The sequence below is a fragment of the Oreochromis aureus genome, linkage group 12 (genome assembly GCF_013358895.1).
Source record: "Oreochromis aureus strain Israel breed Guangdong linkage group 12, ZZ_aureus, whole genome shotgun sequence".
Classification (NCBI taxonomy): domain Eukaryota; kingdom Metazoa; phylum Chordata; class Actinopteri; order Cichliformes; family Cichlidae; genus Oreochromis; species Oreochromis aureus.
The window spans coordinates 19,668,536-19,690,839 of record NC_052953.1 but is presented as its reverse complement, the minus strand read 5'-3'; the positions used below and the strand labels follow the sequence as shown (position 1 = coordinate 19,690,839).

The 22,304-nt window shown below is 40.0% G+C and overlaps 2 protein-coding genes across 8 annotated transcripts in view; both read left to right on the top strand.

Moving 5' to 3' along the window:
• osbp2b (oxysterol binding protein 2b) overlaps positions 1 to 10,816 on the top strand; it is a 47,942-nt gene extending 37,126 nt beyond the window's left edge. For all 3 annotated transcript variants that reach the window (XM_031755487.2, XM_039621020.1, XM_031755488.2), the window contains 8 exons: positions 199 to 351; positions 444 to 689; positions 817 to 937; positions 1,455 to 1,558; positions 3,365 to 3,460; positions 3,792 to 3,976; positions 4,083 to 4,303; positions 5,593 to 10,816. In XM_031755487.2, coding sequence (XP_031611347.1) covers positions 199 to 351; positions 444 to 689; positions 817 to 937; positions 1,455 to 1,558; positions 3,365 to 3,460; positions 3,792 to 3,976; positions 4,083 to 4,303; positions 5,593 to 5,735 — 1,269 coding nt within the window. In that variant the 3' untranslated portion in view covers positions 5,736 to 10,816. The remainder of the gene's footprint in view (positions 1 to 198; positions 352 to 443; positions 690 to 816; positions 938 to 1,454; positions 1,559 to 3,364; positions 3,461 to 3,791; positions 3,977 to 4,082; positions 4,304 to 5,592) is intronic.
• A 1,355-nt stretch (positions 10,817 to 12,171) lies between these two features.
• Positions 12,172 to 22,293, top strand: si:ch211-102c2.8 (trichohyalin). 5 transcript variants are annotated; one of them, XM_039620457.1, is made up of 27 exons: positions 12,172 to 12,284; positions 12,809 to 12,878; positions 12,963 to 13,048; positions 13,167 to 13,206; positions 13,308 to 13,430; positions 14,049 to 14,597; positions 15,335 to 15,412; positions 15,530 to 15,625; positions 15,790 to 15,891; positions 15,979 to 16,039; positions 16,798 to 16,930; positions 17,039 to 17,131; positions 17,217 to 17,329; positions 17,465 to 17,600; positions 17,702 to 17,821; positions 18,219 to 18,332; positions 18,508 to 18,738; positions 19,072 to 19,173; positions 19,260 to 19,439; positions 19,516 to 19,611; positions 19,699 to 19,928; positions 20,002 to 20,128; positions 20,204 to 20,287; positions 20,365 to 20,576; positions 20,959 to 21,019; positions 21,119 to 21,301; positions 21,743 to 22,293. In XM_039620457.1, exons 1-27 carry the CDS (start codon positions 12,174 to 12,176, stop codon positions 21,773 to 21,775), a joined length of 3,564 nt encoding a protein of 1,187 aa, XP_039476391.1. In that variant the 5' UTR covers positions 12,172 to 12,173; the 3' UTR covers positions 21,776 to 22,293. The 5 variants fall into 5 exon arrangements, with proteins under 5 accessions (XP_039476391.1, XP_031611245.2, XP_039476390.1 ...); XM_031755385.2 differs by having other exon boundaries at positions 14,049 to 14,603; positions 15,820 to 15,891; XM_039620456.1 differs by having other exon boundaries at positions 14,049 to 14,603.
• The last annotated feature ends 11 nt before the right edge of the window (positions 22,294 to 22,304 follow it).

The window sequence follows — 22,304 nt, the reverse complement described above, 5'->3', positions numbered from 1 at the left end:
CAAACATCTGTTCTTCTTCTCTCTCAGCTCTCTTTCTCATATTTCTCTCTCTCTCTTACACATCTGTCTTCTCTCTTTTCCTCCCGTCTTTCTCTTGCTCTGTCGCTACATCTGGAGATATGCTGCCAAGCTGTCCACAGAATTGAAAGTATTGTCTCAAACTTGTATATCCACCCTCTTCTCCTCACCCAATCCCAGATGTCTCCAAGCTGTAACGATGTGTCAGGAAAGGAGCTTCAGCCGCGCAGACAAAGGCGGACTCATATCCCAGACAAACCCAATTACTCCCTCAATTTGTGGAGCATCATGAAGAACTGCATCGGCAAGGAGCTTTCTAAAATCCCCATGCCTGTAAGTGTAGGCATACTCCTGGTTCTTCTTGCTGGCAGGTAAATCTGTAAGGATTGCATCTTATGAGTTTCTCTCCTTTATCTTCCTTTCAGGTAAACTTTAATGAGCCTCTGTCGATGCTGCAGCGCCTCACCGAGGACCTGGAGTATCACGAGCTTCTAGACAAGGCGGCCCGCTGCGACTCCTCACTAGAACAGATGTGCCTGGTCGCTGCCTTTTCTGTCTCTTCCTACTCAACCACGGTCCATCGGACAGCCAAGCCCTTCAACCCCCTCCTGGGCGAAACGTACGAGCTTGATCGCTTGGAGGAATTTGGCTACCGCTCGGTGTGTGAGCAGGTAATGGCACAGCTACAGAGAGATTTTGTTTGCATGCTTCCTGATGTGGACACACAGTTATTCAACACAGACACACACGGCGGTACACAAGGTTAAACAGAGACTTTGTGTTTCTGTGTCCTCTCAGGTGAGCCATCACCCACCTGCAGCTGCACATCATGTGATTTCCCAAAGAGGCTGGACCTTATGGCAGGAAATCACCATCGCCAGCAAGTTCCGTGGCAAATACCTCTCCATAATGCCTCTGGGTAAGACCGCTAACAAACTTCATGCGTAAATAAAGGCTCCATAATGCACACTAAACAGCACGAGTGTTAAGGCAAGAAAGACTCCAGAGTCAGGAGCAGAGCAGTGATCTGCCACCGTGCAATCTAAAGCTAGTGTGAAGATTAATCTGGAGGGTTTTATGACCCATCTGGCACACACATAAATATGGGTACAAAGGGAGTTCTGTACTAAGAGCTCAAATAGATGTAAGCGGTCCGGATCGAGCCAAAAGGATTCAGTGGTAATTCTGACATACCCTACTTCATGTTATATGCCTGCTGTGTTGTGCTATGTAATAGAAAATCATGTAAGTAGTGAAATATAAATCTTCTGAGGCTTATTTGACATTGAAATGAGGTGAAAATGCATCGCCTGTGCTCAGAGCATTAATGTGCTGGATGACAGATTCAGAAGCACAAAACCAAACAATAATGCGCAACTGCAGATTAGCAATAAAGCAGATGTGAGAATCTGTCTTTTGTCGCCGTGTGTCCCCAGGTACCATTCACCTGCAGTTCCACGCCAGCGGGAACCACTATGTGTGGAGAAAGGTCACCTCCACAGTGCACAACATCATTGTGGGCAAGCTGTGGATTGACCAGGTCTGTTTATTATGTTTACTTTATCCACAGCACGCCTTAATACCACTGAGCTTCCTGAGTAGCCCGTAGATATTTTCTTCTAGCAGAGGTGTGTGGCACAGACCAGCAGAGTAGGACTGAAGAGGGGAATCAGCGTAAAGCTTTATAACAATTCAACAAGTAGCTTCACAATCTCCGGGGATTTGTCTTTAGCTTTGATCTAAATAACAACCTCTTGTTTCTTTGAGATGCCCCAGTTATAGTGTGGAGGGAGGTTTGAGGGGCAGGCTTCACATGTGTCCATCTTTCTGTCTGTGCAGATTTGTCTCTTTCTATAAAACCCCATCTACCTCCACCCCCTACATTTTTTTTCTGTCCTGCTTTCGTGTGTCACATCAATCTGTCAGTGTGCATTTGTGTTTGAATGCTCATTTTAAAGAATCCATGAAGAAGAAAAATACACACATTATATCCGCTAGACTAGAATATAAGCTCTTGTGTATAATAACAAAGCTTTAACCTGTTCCTAACACAAAAAAGTAAAAGTACAAATATTCTAAATTACTGAATATTTGTGGTATTTGTTTCTTAAAGGTACTGTACAGACGTGAATTACATTCAATTTCAATTCCATTTTTTTATATGGCACCAAATCACAACAGCACTCACCTTAATGTACCCTGATAGAGACATAACCAACCCCATGTCCCTCTATGAGCAAGCATTTAGTGAAAATTGGAAGCAAGGAAAGGAAACGATCTAAAAATAAATTACTCACATTACGGTCTGTTTTCTGATCAAATGTACAAATGCTATCAGTTTTTTTTTCCTTTTGAGTGTAACAAAATCACCAGCTCGGTGTTGAGATAAATTTAGTTTTGTCATCTCTGTATTGTATTGTTTTCTTCAGTATATTCACCGTCATTCTCTGTGCATTGTTCTGCCACTCAGCTGTCCTCCTTTGCAGAACGGGGTCACCCAAACAGCTTCATATTAACCTACAGCTACACTCTCTGTGGTTGGCTATAGCGGAGCACAATTGTCAGTAATAAAACAGCTGAAACGAGCGAGGCGCTGACAATGAATGTATTTTTACATCACAATCACACCAGCATAAACTTTCATTTTCTCCGCATGGTGGCTATTTTTTATATTTTCTTTTCATGGCTGTCACATGTTGCAAAACCAGATTAGCCCTGTAACACCCAAGTGTATCTGTTTTGATAGATGATTTTTTTCAGATTTCTACATCATCAGTGTTTTGTTTTGTTTTTTCCAGAAAAGCATAAATAAATTGCACGGTAAATATTTAAGCAATAAATTGCACAACATTGTGGGATGCAGCAAAAATGAGTCAAATTAAAACTCATATATCCAAACTGATGTTTAATTTCTTTTCTTTCTTTTTTTTAATTTGTCAAAAGATTTAATAAACCACAAATAAACGGGATTTTCTGAAACATTTTTCATGGTTTGGACTTTACAGGGTTAAGCATGAGACCTTAAAGGTACAGCCCACTGCAGTGTTCAGCACTGTGCATGCACATCCTTGCAGGACAATGCAAGGACCTGCTTACCACATGGCTTGTTTGCAGTAACAAGAGTAGTAATTCTACACATAAGTACATTGTTTTAGTTTTAGTGTGTGTGCCAGATGGAAAGGTAGAATGAAATAGTGGTGGATTTACCTTGAGTGTCATTCCAAATTGAATCTTCTAACTCCTGACTCACTGTGAAACTCGCTGTGATATGTTCCCTGGCTCAGATGTCATTGTTCTCTCTTTCTCGCTCTCATTCTGTATTTTTTGTGTGTTTGTGTTTGTGCAGTCGGGAGACATTGAGATTGTGAATCACAGGACCAAGGAGACCTGCCAGCTCAAGTTCTCTCCCTACAGTTATTTCTCCAGGGATGTTCCACGCAAGGTAAACTCTTTGTTTTCCACACTCTGCTGACACCCAGCCTGGGTGTGACGTTGCGGTGTGGGGTTCCTTTGTGTGATGCTGCCTCCTGCTGGACAATACCAACAAATGTATTGCTTTGTGTAATAAACTTAGTGTATGAAGTCAGATCTCAATAACACCCTTTTGTGTTGTAACACTTACTTAAATAAAGAGCATATTTATTTGTTTGGAGCAAATTTAAATGTAGTCATGTTCTACTAATGGGACTGGGAATTTACATACCTAACATTACGTGGAAAGAGTAGCTCTGTGCTTGTGTTTCTAGCTTCTGTTTTCTCTTTACCATTTCCAGGTGACAGGTGTGGTGGCAGACAGCGGGGGCCAGGCTCACTACATCCTCTCCGGTACGTGGGATGAGAAAATGGAAAGTGCCAAGATCGTTCAGAGCAGCCGAGGAGGCAGCGGGTCAGAGGGCAAGCAGAAGATGGTCTACCAGACTCTGTCCCCTAAACTGCTGTGGAAGAAATACCCTCTCCCGTAAGCCAACAGCCATAGCTGAGTAAACAGCTGCGATGTGCGATAAATGTCATGGCTTGCAGAACTCCGCAGTGTACCTTATGTCAATTCCTTCTTGCCTTGTCAGGGAGAACGCTGAGAACATGTACTACTTCTCAACTCTGGCACTGACCTTAAATGAGCTGGAGGATGGAGTGGCAATGACCGACAGCCGTCTGAGACCAGACCAGAGGCTGATGGAGGACGGGCGATGGGATGAAGCAAACTCCGAAAAACAGAGGCTAGAGGAGAAACAAAGAGCAGTGAGAAGGAGGAGGGAAGCAGAGGCCTCAGACGCTCTGGATGAAGGTATGAGACTAAGAACAGTGAGAGTGAGTGTGTGTCTGTCTCTGTCTAGTGATGAGAAAGAAAGCAAGAGTCAGGGCATAAAGTTATCAAATAGGCCAACTTATTTTATGCATGTATGGTAGTAAAAGTCCCAATCATTATTAGATTAGACAATGTCAGGTGGGATCTGGAGCATTATTTTACTTCAAATATCAGTACAACAGATGAATCACTGAATTAGAAAATCCCTCAATAGAAATATTTGATTAAAAGGGATCTGTGGCATGCTGTGCTACATAATCAAGGCTGAGCTCATACCCAAGTATTAGATCAAATGATTAATAAGCAGTAGCTGAATATTTTACTTAGGCTTCTTGATCTCTATAATTTGGATGTAAGAGTTTTAAGAGTTCACGTTAAGGAAGCAAGGCTCATTAAGAGAACTAAGAAGAGATGGTTACAATCAAAGAGTTTAAACTTTACAGGGACCTCAGCAGAGACTTTTCATCCTCGTGGCATTCCTGTCTGTGTGTTATGCGTAGGCTAGATTGTTTTTGATGTACCCATGACTTGTCTTTCTTTTCCTCCCTCTATTGATGGTCAGAGTGTGATTATGACTCTGGTGAGTGGGGGTTGCCCTGTACCCCTCCGTTGTGCATCACTCCCACATACACACACACACACACACACACACACACACACACAAACGCCATCCTCTGTGTTACTCTGTGTGGTCTGCCTCAGTGTTGGGAACTGCATGAAACCCTTCTCATGTCAATTTCTCCAAATAATGACTCAGGAAAAAAAAACACTTTTTCCTGCACACATGCAACATTTTCATTCAGAACTGGCCTCGGTAACATGTTGCATTTAAGAAAATGATTTAAGATTACAAGTATTCTCAGTGTGCTCTGGTGAAGCCACATTAGCAAGTGATTAGATTGGATTTCTTCCTGCATTGCCATTATGCTTTTTCTTTCTTTTTTTTCCCGATTGGACACTTTTCTGATGCACTTTTCTTTTTTTATATGCTTGTTTTTTGTTTTGACTGCTCTTTTTATGAAACAGATTCATTTTTCAGTTCAGGGACTTCCAAAAGTTTGGGTATAGCTCCTTCACCATGATCCTCCCAGGTTTTGGCATATTTGCACAATGTGTGCTCATTTGTTTCTTTATCACTACTATATGCATTGTATGAAGGTGAAATGATCTGAGTGTGAATAGCCTGCGAGTGTGGCTTCTCCATTAAAAAATAATTGGATCAAACCAATGGATTAATACCTGTGATTTCTTTTTTCCCCCCCGTACAGGTAGAGAATATGAAGGATACCAGCCATTGTGGTTTTACCAGAGGAGGGACTCAGTTACTGGAGAGACAAGCTTTGTGTACAAGGGGGGTTACTGGGAGGCAAAGGAGAGACAGGACTGGAGCCTGTGTCCTGACATCTTCTAACCCAGGAACCTCCTCTGGGATCACACCTAACCTCATGAGACAGTGAACCGCTCCACCTCTGGTCCTTAAGCAGTGGAACGTACGAGCACCATGTGGACCTTTTTTTTTTTTTTCTTTTTTTTGTGTGAACATGAGAATGTGTATGTTTCGCACACTCTCAGATTATACTGTACCTCCAAATGTACACTCTCACTCTGTTTTAACTATGGGCGTTCCCTGAGTAGTCCTATTTGACACTATACTCAAACAGCAGTGAGATCACGTGTGGATGCGAGATAACAGAGTTGTAACACCACACAGTAAAGCTAACCCGCACAGTCCTGACGCTCTGGTGCGCTGGAAATGCTACCCACAATGCACTTTTCTGTGTTCACTCCACTACAGAGTTTCCCAAATTGGATAGAAACCCACATCAGAGCTGCTCATGATTATAAACTGATTAAAAAGAATAAAGATGGACATAAAAACAGAACAGCAACAGTATTTCAGTAGTTGTAAGAAAAATGTCTTCACCCTCAGTTTTATTCAGTGCAACAGAGATTAATGTGGGTCTACTTTATTAATCAGCCCCCTCATTTTCTTTATGGTAAACATTTTAAATGCTCATTATTTGCCTTTTGATATGTTAAAGCCGGGCTATGAGCAACCACCGGTCACAGGGAAAACGTGTGTTTATTTCCCAACCGGCTGACAAGTGATTGCTGACAGTTGCTGTGAAATCGACTGCTAAAACTCCATTCACAGGCCTAGAGACCAGTCGGTCACCCCTCCTCCAGCAACCACCGGTCACTAAGGAAGCGTGTATATTACGAGATCGGTTGGCAAGTGGTTGCAGGAGGTTGCAGATGCTTGCATGAAATTGGTTCATGCAAGAGGTTTTCGGTGCTGCATTGAAAACCTCTTTGTGATTGCTGCTAGCATGTGCTAGCACTTTGCCTCAGTCACCAGCAGTTTGCAAGGGGGGGTGTTGACTTTTTTGCCAACTACTTGCCAAGTGGTAGTGAGTGAAAATTCACTGAAACCATAAAGTAAAAGTTGCACCTTTTGGAATGTGTTGGTTGAAACCGCCAGATGCAATTTTTACTTTCACTTCTCTGGTCTGTTTTGCCCTTTTCAGTACAACTCTGAGAGGGTTTCACTAGCAGCCAAAGCAGGCACAAGGAGCCTGTGGGTATAGCGTGCTCTGATTTTTACCCGACGACAGCAATCAAACTGGTTGAGGAATACACATTTTTTCGTAGCAACCGGCAGTTGTCAGGGGGTTGCCAAGCTATGTCCATGACTGAGGTATAGAAAGTAATGGATGAATGACTCTGAAATAGTCACAGCTTTGATTGCATGTGTTATAAACTATGGAGAGTCAACGTGTTCAGTAAATGTCAAAGAAAAACATAATTAAATACAGAGAAATGAATGTAGGAATAATCACATAATTAACTACAGAAAATGTATCTAATATAACCATAAAGTGAGAAAAAGCATCAGACTAACCTCTGTATGTCAGCTTACAGGTTTTACTTTATTCAGTATTAAATATTTTATTTATAAATAGTTTTGTTTTTTTTTCATCAAGAAGTCTGAGGACAAGTGGGGCAGAGCCCATGTGATTGATTTGTGATATAACGGGCTCTATAAGTCAGAATTAGCTGACAGACTCGGTGTTGTTATAGAAGAAGATGATATTCTGGGGAAAGAGGTTAAAAAATTTAAAAAGATTTGGTTAAAGTGCTTTTTGTCTTAAAAGCTGCTAGAATGAAATAAAACCAGACATTAGGTTTTACAATGTATTATCTTTTTTTTTTCTTAATTCATGTGTCTTTTAAAATTTTTATGGTTCTGTTATACATTTTCTGTATTGGTTCGTCAGATGGATTAATTCTGAATATATTTGTATTTCATTTTAAACACATTGAGTCTCCATAATCTACAGCTAATGTTTGATTGATCCACTAGAGATTGGTTTATCTCGACTAATGAAATATGCATCAAGGCAGTAATCCTTTTTCCATTTGGTCTGGATATTAAGTTTTCCCTTTAGGGACGTGCAATTAGTCTGTTCATGTTAGTTATATTAGAAATATGAGTTGTCTCTATGCTTCATTGGATCTCAATCATCCTAACATTTTCCATTTGTGACTCTGATTAGGAAAAATTATATAGTAGTAGTTTGATTATAACACATTAGTGCAACTGCAGTGGTGACATTAAAACACTTGTATCACTGTCACGGGAATCTCCATCAAAGACCTGAATAAGCACTTTTCACTGTGGTTGACTAGAGGTTAGTATATATCTCTGTGTTGATGTTGAGAAAATGTCACTCTGTACATGAACACTATCTTGTCCTCTGGTGCTCTCCCATGGCAACACTTACCATATCATCAGTGATCGTTTTGACTAGCATCATCTTCAGTGATCGTACAAAGTATTAAGTCTGCGCCCGATCACTGAGGCGTTCACTAGTAAACATTAACCCGGGAAAACACCGGTTTCTTCTCACTAGTTCCACAGCATCCATCCCTCACTAGTTTGTAGTTCAGACGTTTCCAGTGGGGTTACTGAATTTGAGACTGGAGCGGGTACTTCAAGGAACCCAGAGTGGCTTCAGCTGATAGGAGGTCAAAGGTTATAGAAGCAGACAGGGCTGGTTCCTGTAGCGCTCCTCTTTGCAGTCAGCTGTAGCCACAGAGGACAAGCCCGAGCGGCCACTCCAGGCTCTCCGCAGCTCATTTGCCATTTGTGGACATGCTGATCTGGGATCAGCTCACAGAGGTACACTGAGTCTTTTGCCTTTAACTGACTGAATAAGGGAACGAGTCCCCTGACCTGTGCACTACAAGTCTACGGTGACAAGAGTTTTGAAAAAAAAAAAGAAAAAAAAAAAGTCGATATTTTTTTGTAATTATTGTTAGGAATGTAGAATTCATGGCTGGAGGTATTGTATCTACCATCCAGCCTATTTGTGTGAATATTTTGTGATAAAACGATGATATTGTAAAAGAAAAATTATACTAATGTGAGTATTGAGTTCTCTCTACAGCAGAGGTCGGGGTAGAGGGGGGACTAAATGAGCCTGAAGATAGACACTAACTCAGAGGTGCCCTCAATTTGGCCAAAAACTGTGTTAACACACTGAAAATAATTTTTTTTTATATAGTTCTTAATACTAACATGTTGTTAGCTGTGGTTCAGTTATTTCCTCTGATGTGCGGGCCATGCAGATGTAAAACAAACACACATACACACACAAAAAAAAAAACACTGGAAAGGAAATTCCTTCACACAAGGAAGGAATGCTAGGATTTACCGATAGAGTGAATTTTAAGTGTGATAATATGAGCTCTTAATGTTTACCTGTCTGATTCTTTAGCGGTGAACTAATGATAGTGGAGAAGTGAATACTGGCACTTTTACTCATTTACACAAAAGTTTTTCTTACAGTTTTGAGTTGTGGTTGTCATGAGCATGGTCACTTGTTAAAAGGAATAATTTAGCGTTTGGAAATTCATTTTGTTTTGAAATTTGCTGGAGTCGGATGAGAAGATGAAGCCTTCTCTTGTTGTAAATATGAAGCTACAGGCGGCAGTTTAGCTTAGCTGTACTCAAAAAAACTGGAAACGTGGGGTAGCTCGGCTCTGACCACCCATCAGCCCCTCTAAATTTCACCTCCATCTTTGCTGGAAGTTTGCCGCTTTGGTGCCAGGAGGAAGTCTTGCACATAACTAAAGATGGAAGTTAAACCTGATGTACCCAAAATTTGGTACCAAAAACTGTCTTGAAAAATGAAACAAATTAGATTCATGTTAGTTTATCAGATCTTCAGCTGCTGGTAGCTTATATCCTGTTTCCTTAATCCTAAAATAAGTGACTGCTGCCTGTAGCCTTACAATGTGTCGTATTGGAGAGAAGGAGGCACATAAGCACATTTCCCAAAGTGTTGAGCCTTTTCTTTACATTTTCTTTCTGCTATCCTTCTTATCTTGTTCATAAATGTGTATCGAAGACTTGTCATTGTACATTGGAGCGATCGCCACTTGAACATGATGAAAATGTGGAGGTTCCCTGCAGGTTTACTTTAATAAATTGTGTTTGAGATTATTTTATATTTGAGAATACATATTATATTTTGAATGATAATGGAGAGCTCATCTTAGGTTTAAATCAATATATTTCCAAACAAAAAGGTGACCTCAGTACTTGATGGTGACTTGCCTACTGAAGTTGTCCCTTTTAAGGGCCTGTACAGTTTCGGACAGCTGTAGCAATAAAGCAGTGGAGGTGTAGATTTGTTAGTTTGTGGCTGTCGTTGCTTCAAAGACCGGTTGTCTGCCTCGTTTAGAAAGGGAAAAAACACAACCAAAGTGTAAGAGAAGAGTGTGTTGTAGACTAAATAACCCTCTTCATCTGCCTTCCCTATCTCAGAGGGTTCAAATGTAAACCCTCCCTGTCGCTGTTTATCTCATTTCATCTGAACCTGATGCTTAATTCACTACGATGTGATTCTTGGCTTTAATTTTCTTGCTTTTATTTTCTGATCTGATTTCTTCCTTCTCAATGGGTGCCATTATTCCTACATTGGTGTTTTCATACTATTTGTGTGCATAGCGAGTTTGATTTGTGTGCACGTGCAGCATTACATATCCTGCTTTTCAGTGCTGCTCAGTTTTGAGGCAGAAATAGGCTGATGCTGATGATGACGACGAAGATGGGGAGATTTTTCTTGCCTTGTCTAAACTGAACCTTGCTTCTTATTCGACAGTGACTCGCAGCTTTGTGGTGAGATTATGGTGATATTAACAATCCATACGATTGGTAGAAATTATGAGATGTTTCACAATAGCGACCTGGCACAGGATTGAGGTGACTGACCTGCCTTGATAACTCTTACTCCCAAATACACAAAGGTGTATTCAGGTGTTACTGCGTATTCAGCTAAGGTTTTTCTTTTTTCCTCCCCGTTTTTTAAAAAATAAAATTGTGTATTTTCTCCCTTAATTTATACTCGTATAACACTGTCTTTAAACAGCAAAGACAAAACAGTGAAAAAAGAAGATAATAAAGATGTTATTGTTGACACTGGATACCTGTCTCTTCTCATTTGTTTCTTCTCTGACCAAAGGATGAGTTGAACTGGCAGAACACAGAAATGTTTGAGTTCAAATTTGATGTCCCACTAATGAAACATGACACTCTAAACAGTTTTTATGAAAATGAAGAAAACATTATTTTTATCATTGCTTATTCCAATCATGAAGTGCATATTCAATGTACAGTTTTCTTGGGTGGACAACAGAAGCTTTCTTTAAAATGAGAAACGTAAGAATTCTTTGGAGTCAATGACTGCCTGAAGTTTAGAACCTATGAACATGGACATCCATGGACTCCCTTGTGATGCTCTGCCAGGCCTTGTTTGTGGGTCTCTCTGCCTTCGTTTTTGTCTTCAGTGACTAAAAAGCTCCTCTATTGGGTTATTAGGTGACTAACTCAACCATCTATTAATATCCCATTTCTTTGCTTTGAGAAACTCTTGGGCTGTTGTTACTGTGCGTTTTGGGTCATTAGTCATTTTCACAGCGTAGCACCATCTGATCAGTTCTGCAGAATTAGAGTGAGTCTAAGCAGAGAGTAAAGCCCTGTGCACTTCACAGTTCATCCTGCTGCGTCTATTAGCAACCACATCAATAAACACTAGTGACCTGGTTCCACATGCAGCCTTATGCCCATGCCATATACATACATATATATGAGGGAACAGACTTCCTCTGGCCATAAAACTTTATACATTTTCCGATTATTTTCCAGCCTCTGAAAAGGTGGGATGATGCACAAAATTGTCTGTAATTCCTAAACAGTTCATGCAAAACTTTTGAAAAAACAAAACAGGACACTGCTTTTAAAACCACTGCAGAGGTAAAACTACAAGAAATATTAGTATTTAAATATTTAAATAAGTGTCTTTATTCAAATACTTATGGAATAAGTATAATTTTGACTTTTTATTTTTAATTCCGTTTAGTTTGTTAGTTTCTAGAGTTGATTTTCTTATTTGTTTAGTTTTTATTAGTTTCATTGTTAGTCTTTATTAACTCTACTAACTATTATCGTTATATGTCAAAGGCAAGACTTAGGAAAATCTGGTATCAGATTAGATTCTTTTTTTTTTTGCAAACAGTAGTCTTATAGGCCATCAATTGATGTCTATCAATTTATTTTTAACCAAACAAACATACTAGAGTTAAACATACTACCTCTATATTTGTTTTTTAGATTTAAAAGTTCAGAAAATATTTTTTTATGTGAGTGAACTATTTTTTCATATCTAGTTTTAATTTGGTTTTTGTTAACTATGATAACTTCGTTTAGCGCTTTTACTGCCGTAGCTCGCGCGACTCCTCAGGGCTGTTAGCTTGCTGTATCTCGAGCTGTTTGACCGTTTCCATGGCAGCCTCAATTTCCCGTCAATCAACTCTCCCGGCAGCAGCAACAGCTGTGCTAGTCAGAACCGTGGAGACAAGTTCGGCATCGACTGAAAGCGCCCGTCTTCTTAAAGTAAGTTAGTTCTGAGTGTTTGTCGCGGTTAGTGTGATGTGTTTTGTCTTCATTTGATAACTCAGAAACATCAAAGTTTAACCAGGAGCTTCAGACAGACTGGCCAGACGCTTTTGTGTTCAATACATCTGATTTGTGGGGTCATTCGCACTATGAAAATATCACTTCGCTTAAACCAAAGGCTGGATTGAGTCTTGGCCGCGGCTGAGAAAATAATCCCACGAGTCACAGCTAGATGTGACACTTTAATACTACAGATATTTGTAAGTAACTTTCACAGCTCTTGAACTTTTCAGACGGGGAGATCCGGGGATTTATCGTCAAATCAATGAAAAGAAGTCAGTTTGGCTTGCTAATAAGCTAAGTGGTCTTGGTTTCCTGGACAACTGGGCAACATACCCCCCCATCACCGTACTGCCACACACTCCTTATAACTTTCCTGTTAGCCCTGACTGCTGGGTCATACAGGGGGTGTAGTCTCCTATGTTGTCTCTCAGTGCGTGCACTTTTGTCTTCACGTGCAGGACATGGCTGAGAGGAACAATAACGGAACAGACAGACATGCAGAACATCCCCAGAAACTTCTTTATACTGGTCTGAAGGTTTAAAAGCATTATTATGTATTCCTCATCTTATGTGTACAGCCATTCATATACCCCCTTTTCTCTGCCCTCATAGATCTTAACGACAATAGCAGTGTGTTTGGATTTGACCATTGCGATCGCCTCTTGGATGCAATGGATGCTCAGCTTGAGCAGTTGCAGGTTTGTGACTCTGTGATTGTCACTTTGTTCTGTATGTTTGTCTCTGTGCACATGTAGGCAAATTTAAAATAATAATAAAAATGATAATAACATAAGCAAGTATGATTCATTTATCCAGGTCCTGCCCCAGAAATGTGAGCTTGATTGCAGCAGTGCAGGTAATTTATATCATAACAACTGCTCTATACTAGATTTAAAGATTTTTGTTTTCCATGTAATATTATGTAATCTCTTTTTTGTGTGTGTGGTATTTTTCTAGCTCCTCTTGGTTGGAGTCAGTCTCTGAGCAAAGATACAGGCCTGGGAAGTACAAGTGAACAAAATGACACCCCCATGTCTTGTCTAGATTTGATGAACGCTTCAACAGTGCAGCAAAGATATGGTAATATTTTAATATTAGGGCTATTCACAGGAAAAGCTTTAAATTAACAATGTTTTTAACTGAAAAGGCCTTATTTATAGTCTGAGGTAAATATCTTACAGCAGTGAAAATGATTAGTACTAGTGGTGACATAATCTTTCTTTCTGCACAAGTGAAAGAAATACAACCCTGGTTTCCAAAAAAGTTGTAACTAAGTTTAAAATTGAAATATACAACAACCCAACTTTCTTGGAAATTATGTTGCTGAATTTATACATGCTTAGGAAGCTGCTTAATATGAGAGTTGGTCAGGCCCCTGTGTGTTGTCTTCATAGGTGGCCTATAATTAAATAATATAAATGTACAGTATAGTGCAAAAAATCTCAATCCAACACTCATTTCTTTAGATTATGCTTCTAGACTTTCTTGGAATTGTTTTAAAATGGTCTTGACCAATAGTTCTTTATACCTTCTGCCTTAAATACTGTATGTATGTTTTCAGTAAATCACTGAAGCAAAATATAAAGAAATTAGAGGTGGCTTAAGACTCTTGCACAGGACTGTATGGTCTATGTTGATCACCATAATGTTAATAGGGTGGACCTTTCCTTACACCACTTTTCCTCTGCTCTACCTTAGAAAATACAGAGGGCTGCTCGAAAGATCCTGTAACTGATGACGAAACTGAAAAGAGGTTAGACAGGAGGCACAAAGAGGAAATCGAGTCTTGTAGAGAGCAGGTCATCTGGAGGTTGGAGAGGCTACTTGGAGGCACCTGCAAGGAAGGAGTGCTGGCCGAAGAAACTGGCCCTCCTTCAGACAGTATCTGCACCGAGGACTTTGCTACACGCTTCAGAGAGGAGATGGTAGAACTGACTTTTATAGATGGCAGTATGCAAATGTTGGATAAAGCAGAAGTGACTGGGAATACAAACATCTCTGACAGCGACACTTACCAAAGTAAACAACATGAACAACATGTTTATGATGTTGAAAGAAGAGGTTCAGAAATGACTGGGGAAAGCAGCGATGACACACTCACTCCTCAGCATTCCCTGACAAACCAACCAGGGCAAAACAAGAAGAGCTGTGTTTCTCATAGCGCTGGAGCAAATATATCACATGCTGGTGTGAAAGCAGGAGCTTTAGAGACATGCAGATTACCACAGCCTGAGGATGACAGCAGTGGTACAAGTCTGTATCTATAAAATCTTTGAAAGATAAGCTTTCAGGCATGTTTTAAACTTTGCTTAGTCAAAAGGGTGAGGATTGAGAGAAAAATAATCCATCTGTCTTCCAGTTCTTTGGCCATATGTCTGTCTATCTGTGTGTTCGACATGTGATTGAAGGCATGTTCTCTACAGATGTTTGACTGTTTGAAAATCATTTTGGCAAAACAAAAATGGTGCCTGAATACCACACTAGGTTGAGGAGTGTTATTACTTCTCGTCTAAAGTAGTAAGTCAAAAAATGGGCTCACATCTATGAATGGTTATAATTCATACCCAAAGTATTAAATATATCACACGCTCTTCCTACACTCATGTACCAGAACTCTGGATTTGAGCTTTTGGACTTGAGGCCAAACTTTCAACTCAGCATGCACATAACCTAATGCAGTGGTTCCTAAAATGGGGGCAGGGAACTCAATGGCTTCAGGGAGTCACTGCATGAAGTCATGTCCGACCATGGAGAATAATGTTGAATGGATTTAAATGAATGAATGAACATAAGTGCTAGTAGAGGCCTCTGATGTTAGCTAGGCTGGATTGCTAACTTTTCAAATAGAAGTATGAATGAAAATGTTTTATAACCATAAATAGATGTAGTACAGGACACCTTTACGCCTTACGTGTACTGTCAGCTGTAGTTTTTTTTTTCCTTTAAGTCTTAACAAGCCTTGTTTTCTTCCCTTTTCATTTCAGGCTTCCACAGGACAGAGGTTTTAAAAGACCCTGAAAATGTCAACAGCAACTGTTCTCCTAAGACCAGGTGCTTGGCAGGTACCACACACATTACACTGCATTACACTTGCATTTACAAGCACAGCCTACCACACCGATGCTTTTGGGATTCTGTTTATTTGAAATAGTGATTGTGGGCTGCTTGGTTCTTTTTAGGAGTACCTGTGCTGAGCTTTGACACCGTGTCCATTGACAGCGACCTTGATACAGTCTGCATGGAGCAAGTCAGGCAGCACATTCACAAGTGGCCCGGTAAGAAAGAGAAGATATGGAAGTGAACTAGTTTATAAATATGTTTAGACACAAAATATCAGAGTTTGAAAAGTGAAACTGAAAAATTTAAAGGGTAATGAATGATAATTACAAAATCTTTAAATATGAGGATAATATCTACAAAAAGTATCCACTCTTGTTAGGATGGCGCTCTCTCATTCGGTCTGTCACAGAAATTAATGGCCAGTGTAGCAACCAGACCGACATAACAACACAAGAAGAAAGTGAATCTCGGTCTACATCAGGTAAGAGCTGACTACTACTATTTCATTACAATAAAATACACAAAGTAATAAAGTGTCAAAATAATTTTCTTGTCTTTATTCCCAAAGTACAGAGATCCCCATATGGACCTGTTCGTAACTCTCAACGTAACAGGAGAACAGCATACAGGTAAAATAAAACAAAGTATGAGCTGCACCTATGTTGGTACACACACAATAGCATCAGGAAACTTCAATATGGCAGGTAATGCACTAAAAGGACAAGCTCTGAAAGCTCTTAACACAATAAAGAGAACATTTTAATAACTTCCAAAATCCAATTAAAATCTGCCTTTAAATATTTGGTAGTGTCATTGTGCACCTTGTGCTGTAGGATAGTTGGGCGTATGGTGGGGAGGTTTGGGTTTAGAGCTCTACCCATTGGGACAAACACCCAACAGTATCTCTAACATGCAAAATTCTGCAAATATATTTTCTATGCACACAGAAAAATGCCAGTAAATGCCTGTCAAGCACTCAAGGTTTTAATCACCTTAATATCAGCCCTTAAGCGTAAGAGATGAACCCAGAAGAAGAGCCTTCCATGTCAGCTGGTGATGATTCTGAAGTACTTCCTGTCAAAAAACAGTCCTGCAACAACACTGCTTTCTAAATATCAATCAGAGTAAACCAGTGCAAAGAAATCTATGTAAAACACTGGAAAGAAGAAACTTAAAAGCTACAGTAGACCAGAATGTCATCTGACCTTAAACGTAGATTAAGAATTAGCAGAATAGGAAGGAACACTTACTTTAACAAATTAAGTTCTATAATTCCAGATGTCAGTGACCTAAACTTTATCTCAAAATTTAAAATACTCCTAGGGCAAGTTCTCCTTTTTTTAAATACTTTTTCAGATTTGTGTATTCTGCTCTCATGTGTATTCAGACCTGCGAGTTATTTTAGTGACACAGATGAAGAAATGAGCTGCTGGAGCAGGAAGTCCAGGCCTGAGAGGAAACTGGACAAGATGCAGTCTGAATGGGTCAAGATGACTGGCCGACTCTCCGACCTTCGACAAGTAAGACTAAACCTCCGGGGGTAATTTATTCTGTTCTTTGTCAGTTGTATAAATTCACCTGCATGCATATGTATGAGATGATGCTTAGCTTGTTTGTGTGTGGTTTAGAAATGTGAGGAAGAGGAGGAGACGCTGTGGTTGAAGAGGGCTCAGATAAAAGATGTTGAGGTCTGCCTCTCTGAACTTAGACAGAAAAGGAAGGTAAAGTCCAGCATTTTCAATAGTTTATCAGGAGAATGTTTGCTGAAGACTCACTAACGTGTACAAGTAATGGTTTGTGCTGCAGCATGCCTTGCAGGAGTTAGAGCGACTGACTACAGAGACGACACAGATGGAGGAGGAGAAGAGGACTTTGCAGTCTGTTCAGAGAGACAGCAGAGCAGAGAGGAAGTCTGTTGGGTATAAAATCTCCTCCTACTAACTGTCTCATTCAGAGCCATATGCATTAAACGGCCAATATTTCAATGAATCAACATAATATTTGTCTGCATAAAGGAGAGTTTTCTTTATTGATAAAACATCATTTTGCTGCAGGCATGGTAGCTGGCAGCTACAGAAGATGCTGAGGCAGAAAGAATCATGTCTTCTCCAGCACAGAGACACCCAGGAAGATTTTACAGCTCAGCGTCTGTGTAAACAGACTCCAAAGGATGGATCCTGCTGCAAAACAGTAAAAAAAAAACAAAACCTACTCCTGTAGTTAGTGGTTCTGTCCTTAGTTTAATTTTTTTCTTATGTCATCACTTTCTCTTTTTATTGTTCAATAAACAGAACAATGTCATGATGTCAGTGCTGGAGCAGGAAGAAATGGAAAGACAGCTGGATAATGCCAAAACAGAACTGTTTGCTGAGCAGCGACGTGCAAGAGAAAAGCTGGAGTCCATGCAAGAGGTATTATAGCCTGTTTACAGACTATGTAGTAACTCCAAAAATACAAAGATATGACTAAAAAAATAATTTTGGGTTCAATGGGACTCATTTTTTTATACATGTAAACATGAAATTGCATTAAATTGTGCTTTCTTTTTCTAATTGTAGCCTGCATTCACTTTACGAACAGAAATATTTATGATCATCAACAGTCCAAATGGAGAATCTAAACTTTAATCATAAAGTTGTGGATTTATCATTTTACTATTTTATTTTGGGCTTCTCTATCGTTGTGATCTCAATTTCAGTAAGGGTACTGAATGAAATTTAACAGACAGAATCCATTTTTGTTTGAGTAAAGGCAGATTTAGTGTCTGTGTTTTAAAATGTCTCTGAATATATTTTCCTTTTGGAGCAGAAATTGGAGGAGACTTGTGAAGAGCTCCAAAGGGCCACAGAAGCAGAGACGTCACTGAGAAACAGATCTGCTTGTTTGGAAGAAAAACAGATGCAGAAAAAGGGGCAGATTCAGGTAGCATTTTTTTTTTTTTACATAAATATACTGTGTGTGTGTGTGTGTGTGTGTGTGTGTGTGTGTGTGTGTGTGTGTGTGTGTGTGTGTGTGTGTGTGTGTGTGTGTGTGTGTGTGTGTGTGTGTGTGTGTGTGTGTGTGTGTGTGGTACTATTGCTGTCTCTTTTCCTGTTAGGCACTAGAGGCTCGAGTGAGTGGGCTGCAGGGTGAGGTGGGAGAACATAAGATCAGGGTGGTAACTCTGGAGAAAATGTTGGCCCACAAAGAGCTGCAGCTCCTAGATTTCCAGGAGCAATGCAGTGCCTTACAAGCAGAACGAGATGGACTGAAGGTGGAGCAACAGCACTTGAGAATGCAGCACCACAAAGCCCTGAAGCAAGTTGAAGAGCACGCCCACAGTATAATGGTAAGTCCTACAAATCATTTTTTCTTGTTCTATAAGTAACTTTACTAATATGTTTATATTATTAGCAGCAAGTCCAAAAGGTTTATTATTACAGGTTACTGATTCCTCCTCAGTTCATATTCAGGCTAAAAAGAAAAAAGTATTCCTTTGAAAGTACAGACTAGAGAACTCTTTGGTGAGGGGTTGTATCTCAAGTATTCTGTATTGCCATAAATGCATATATTTTATGTTGGGTGGCGTGCCATCGTTAAGGTTATTACACTACATATTATACTACTAGTGAAATACTTTGTAGGGTTACTTCTAAGAGGTGGTCCTCTATTAATTTTGTAGCTAAAAGAAGAAGAATTAATTAAGCTACAGAAATCTCTGCAACAGCAGAAGGAAGAGCTAAAGAAACATGAAGAGGAGTTGCGTGTAGAAGCATCGGAAAAGGTACACTGATAATCCTTTGACTAACATATGCAACCTTTCTAACATAATTAGATGGTTTGAACAGAATGCTCTCATTTCCCATTTAGGTGTACAAAGCAGTGAAGGAGGAGAGGAGGAAGTGGGAGGCAGAAAAAATGGAAGCTCTGCAGGTGCAGCGTGGGATACTGGAAGAGCAGAATGAAAAGCTGGAAAGTTTGAGGAGCGAAATGCAGAAAGAGAAGAGTAAAGCATTAGCTCTTCAACATCAGGTCATGGAACTAAAAACAGTAAGGGCTCTTCTACTTAGATAAATCTAAATACATTTTCTTTTCATGTTTGTATGATTTTGCTTTTATCTCTAAGAAACTGCAGGAGCTGGAAAAGGAAAACTGTACACAGTTGGCTGCAATTTGCAAGTCACTGAAAGAGGAGCACCAGGCTGAGCTACAGATGGCGCAGGTGCAGTGAAACCACAGAAAGCAGTCCTGTTCAAACTCTAGATGTGATGTGACAAAGTTGACCTGGTGTGCTCTGTAATCATGGCAGAGTCAGAGGACAGTTCTGCAGCTCGAGAAGGATGTCCAGCTGGCAGTTAAAGATGCAGACAGGCTCCGGGTGATGCTAGAAGAAAGGGAGAGCAGCCATAACCAAATCACAGCTGAGATGGAGCAGCAACACCAACACTGGACTGAGCAGCTAGCAGCAGAGTGCCAGCATCTCAGCCTGTTAGTGGAGCAAAGTGGAGCCAAACAAAGTGCTGGAAAACTACCTCCCAGGTATAATTTTATGCCCAGTCGTCATAGCTTGTTTGTAATTGGCTTGTAATGCACATATCTTTGTCATTTGCAGTTTCACAGTAGCCGAGGCTTTTATGAACCTAAAAACACTACGAGAGCAGCTGAAGGATTTTATTAGCCAACTGCACCAAGAGCTAGACTCACAGAAACAAGCCAACGAGCAGCTGAGAAAAGAAAAGGTATCATTTGAACTTTGCATGCAGCACGCTAAATGTTTATATGGACATATTCTGTAAAAATCTCCCATTTTTCAGGAGCAAGAACTGAGCATCCAGAGGCAACAGCTGAGGCTGGAGAGAGATCAAGCTTTGAATTTTTTAAAGGAACGACTCATTCAGGTCTGAACCCACACCCTTAGACAAAAACCACACACAAAGCATTAGAGGAAATTTAACTCCCTGTGACATTTTTGCAGGAACACATTGAGGAGTTGAGCAACTTAAAATGGGTTCACCTGAGTGATGGAGGAGTTCAAGGTGGAGGAGTGGCAGCATGTCTCTGCAAGCAGCTGAAGGCCAAAGACTCTGAGCTCAGGCAGGTTCAAAGGAGCATGGCTGAGTGGAAGGGACAGACCGCAGCTCGCCTGGCACGCAAGTTTGAAGAAGAGTTGACGGCTGAACTGGAAAGGTAACGTGCTCAAAACAAAAATGGCATCCTCCAAACTAAACCCAGAATGCAGCCAAGTCATATTTTTCTTTTTGTGTTGCAATAACTTCCCAAAGCTGCTGATCTTGAATCAAACAATACTGTGACATGTATACAGTTTTTGTGCTAACTTTTGTCATCCCACAGGTGCCAGGCAAAGTTGTTAAGGGGCAGGTAATTTTGTGTCTTGGTAAATCGATGTTATACTAACCAGCTGTTTGTCCATAGAAGAGCATGATCTCCCCTCAACTCAATGTGATGTGATGCTTAGACCATAGATCTAACATTATACATATACAACAGATGTTCGTGCAGTTATGTTATTTACCAAACAACCAACCAAATTCAGGTTTGTTTTTTCTAGGAAGGCACCAAGACCACAAGATGTTAGGCAGAGGGAGCCTGAAAGACCTGAGGAAGAAATGGTAAATGGTTTGCTCTTCCTGTGTGAAACCCAAAACGTTTGTGTCCTTACTCATTGTTTATACTATTAAGAAAAATCCTGGTATCGGTTTTCTTTTAAGGAATACCAGAAATCTCTCAGCTCTCCCTCCCTCCAAGCTCTGAACTCCCATCACAGCTCCTCAGACATGGCTTCCTTTAAGCTTATACGTTACCTCCAGAGCAAAGTGAAGCAGCTCCGTGCTGAAAATCAGGCCTACGGGTGGAGCTCACCTCCCAATTTATCAGGATCCTATCTTGGAACGGTGAGTACATTCTTTAGTATCTGGTTATTGTGAAGTGACATTTAATGTTTCCACTTGATGAAGTTTACAGTAGTTATACATTTCAATACTCCAAGTACTATTTGTAATTTAAAGTCAAGTATTTTTGTGAAGGTTTTGTAATATTTTTTGTTAATTATGTAACCCACATAATTATATCTTCACTCATATTTAGTCTGACCAAAAAAAATGCACAATGAATAAATACAAAGCTTTACAGCAGTTTAAGGCTATTGATGGTGGTTCTCTGCACTCACATTTCCACAGATTATAAAATAAACTGATAAAACATTAACACAAATAGCATGTTTCTTTAGAAGAATCTCAGAATAGTATCAGTCATACATAGAGCCATGTTACCCAGGTCTGATGGGAATATTAAAAGCACTCATTGTTTTCCAAATATTATTGTTTCATTCACAGATCCCTCAGAGTACAGACACAGATGGGAGTTAAAGCAACCCAAAACTTTACACTGTGTGAGCGACTGAACACCAATGATAGAATGCTCTTCAAATCAGTCTTATTTAAAGTTGTCCCATGGCAACAAATATAAATCATTCACTGTTCTAAGATAGGAGGTTAACAAGCAGGTCACGGTGACATATGGAACAACTGGAGATGTGGTCATCACATTCCTCTGTGCTAAGGCAGTAAGATTTTTATAGCTTGCAGTGAGCTGTAAATGACAGGAGCTGACATTTCTCTGAAGACTGACAATCATGTGAGTTACCGTACATTAAATAACCTCATAAAGCTGGCAGGGCTTTAACAAAGTCCTTTGTAAATGTATTTTTAAGCATTTTCTGTTTCTGCAAGGCTGAAACAAAATGTGTAATGTATTAAAGGCTTTTGAACCTGTCTACTTGTACTCGCTGTCCATTAATCTGAAGGGTTCGAAAATATGGCTGAATTTGGAAAGGGTGTGAAGTATGATGATCACTATTGTAAGAGTCAAACCAAATACAAACAACTATTTGGATAG

Coding starts and splice junctions, on each gene's coding strand:
- si:ch211-102c2.8 (XM_039620456.1), top strand. CDS start 12,174: ATGGCAGCCTCAATTTCCCGTCAATCAACTCTCCCGGCAGCAGCAACA. Junction 12,879..12,962: donor CCAGAAACTTCTTTATACTG/GTCTGAAGGTTT, acceptor CTGCCCTCATAG/ATCTTAACGACAATAGCAGT. Junction 19,174..19,259: donor GTGTAGAAGCATCGGAAAAG/GTACACTGATAA, acceptor TTTCCCATTTAG/GTGTACAAAGCAGTGAAGGA.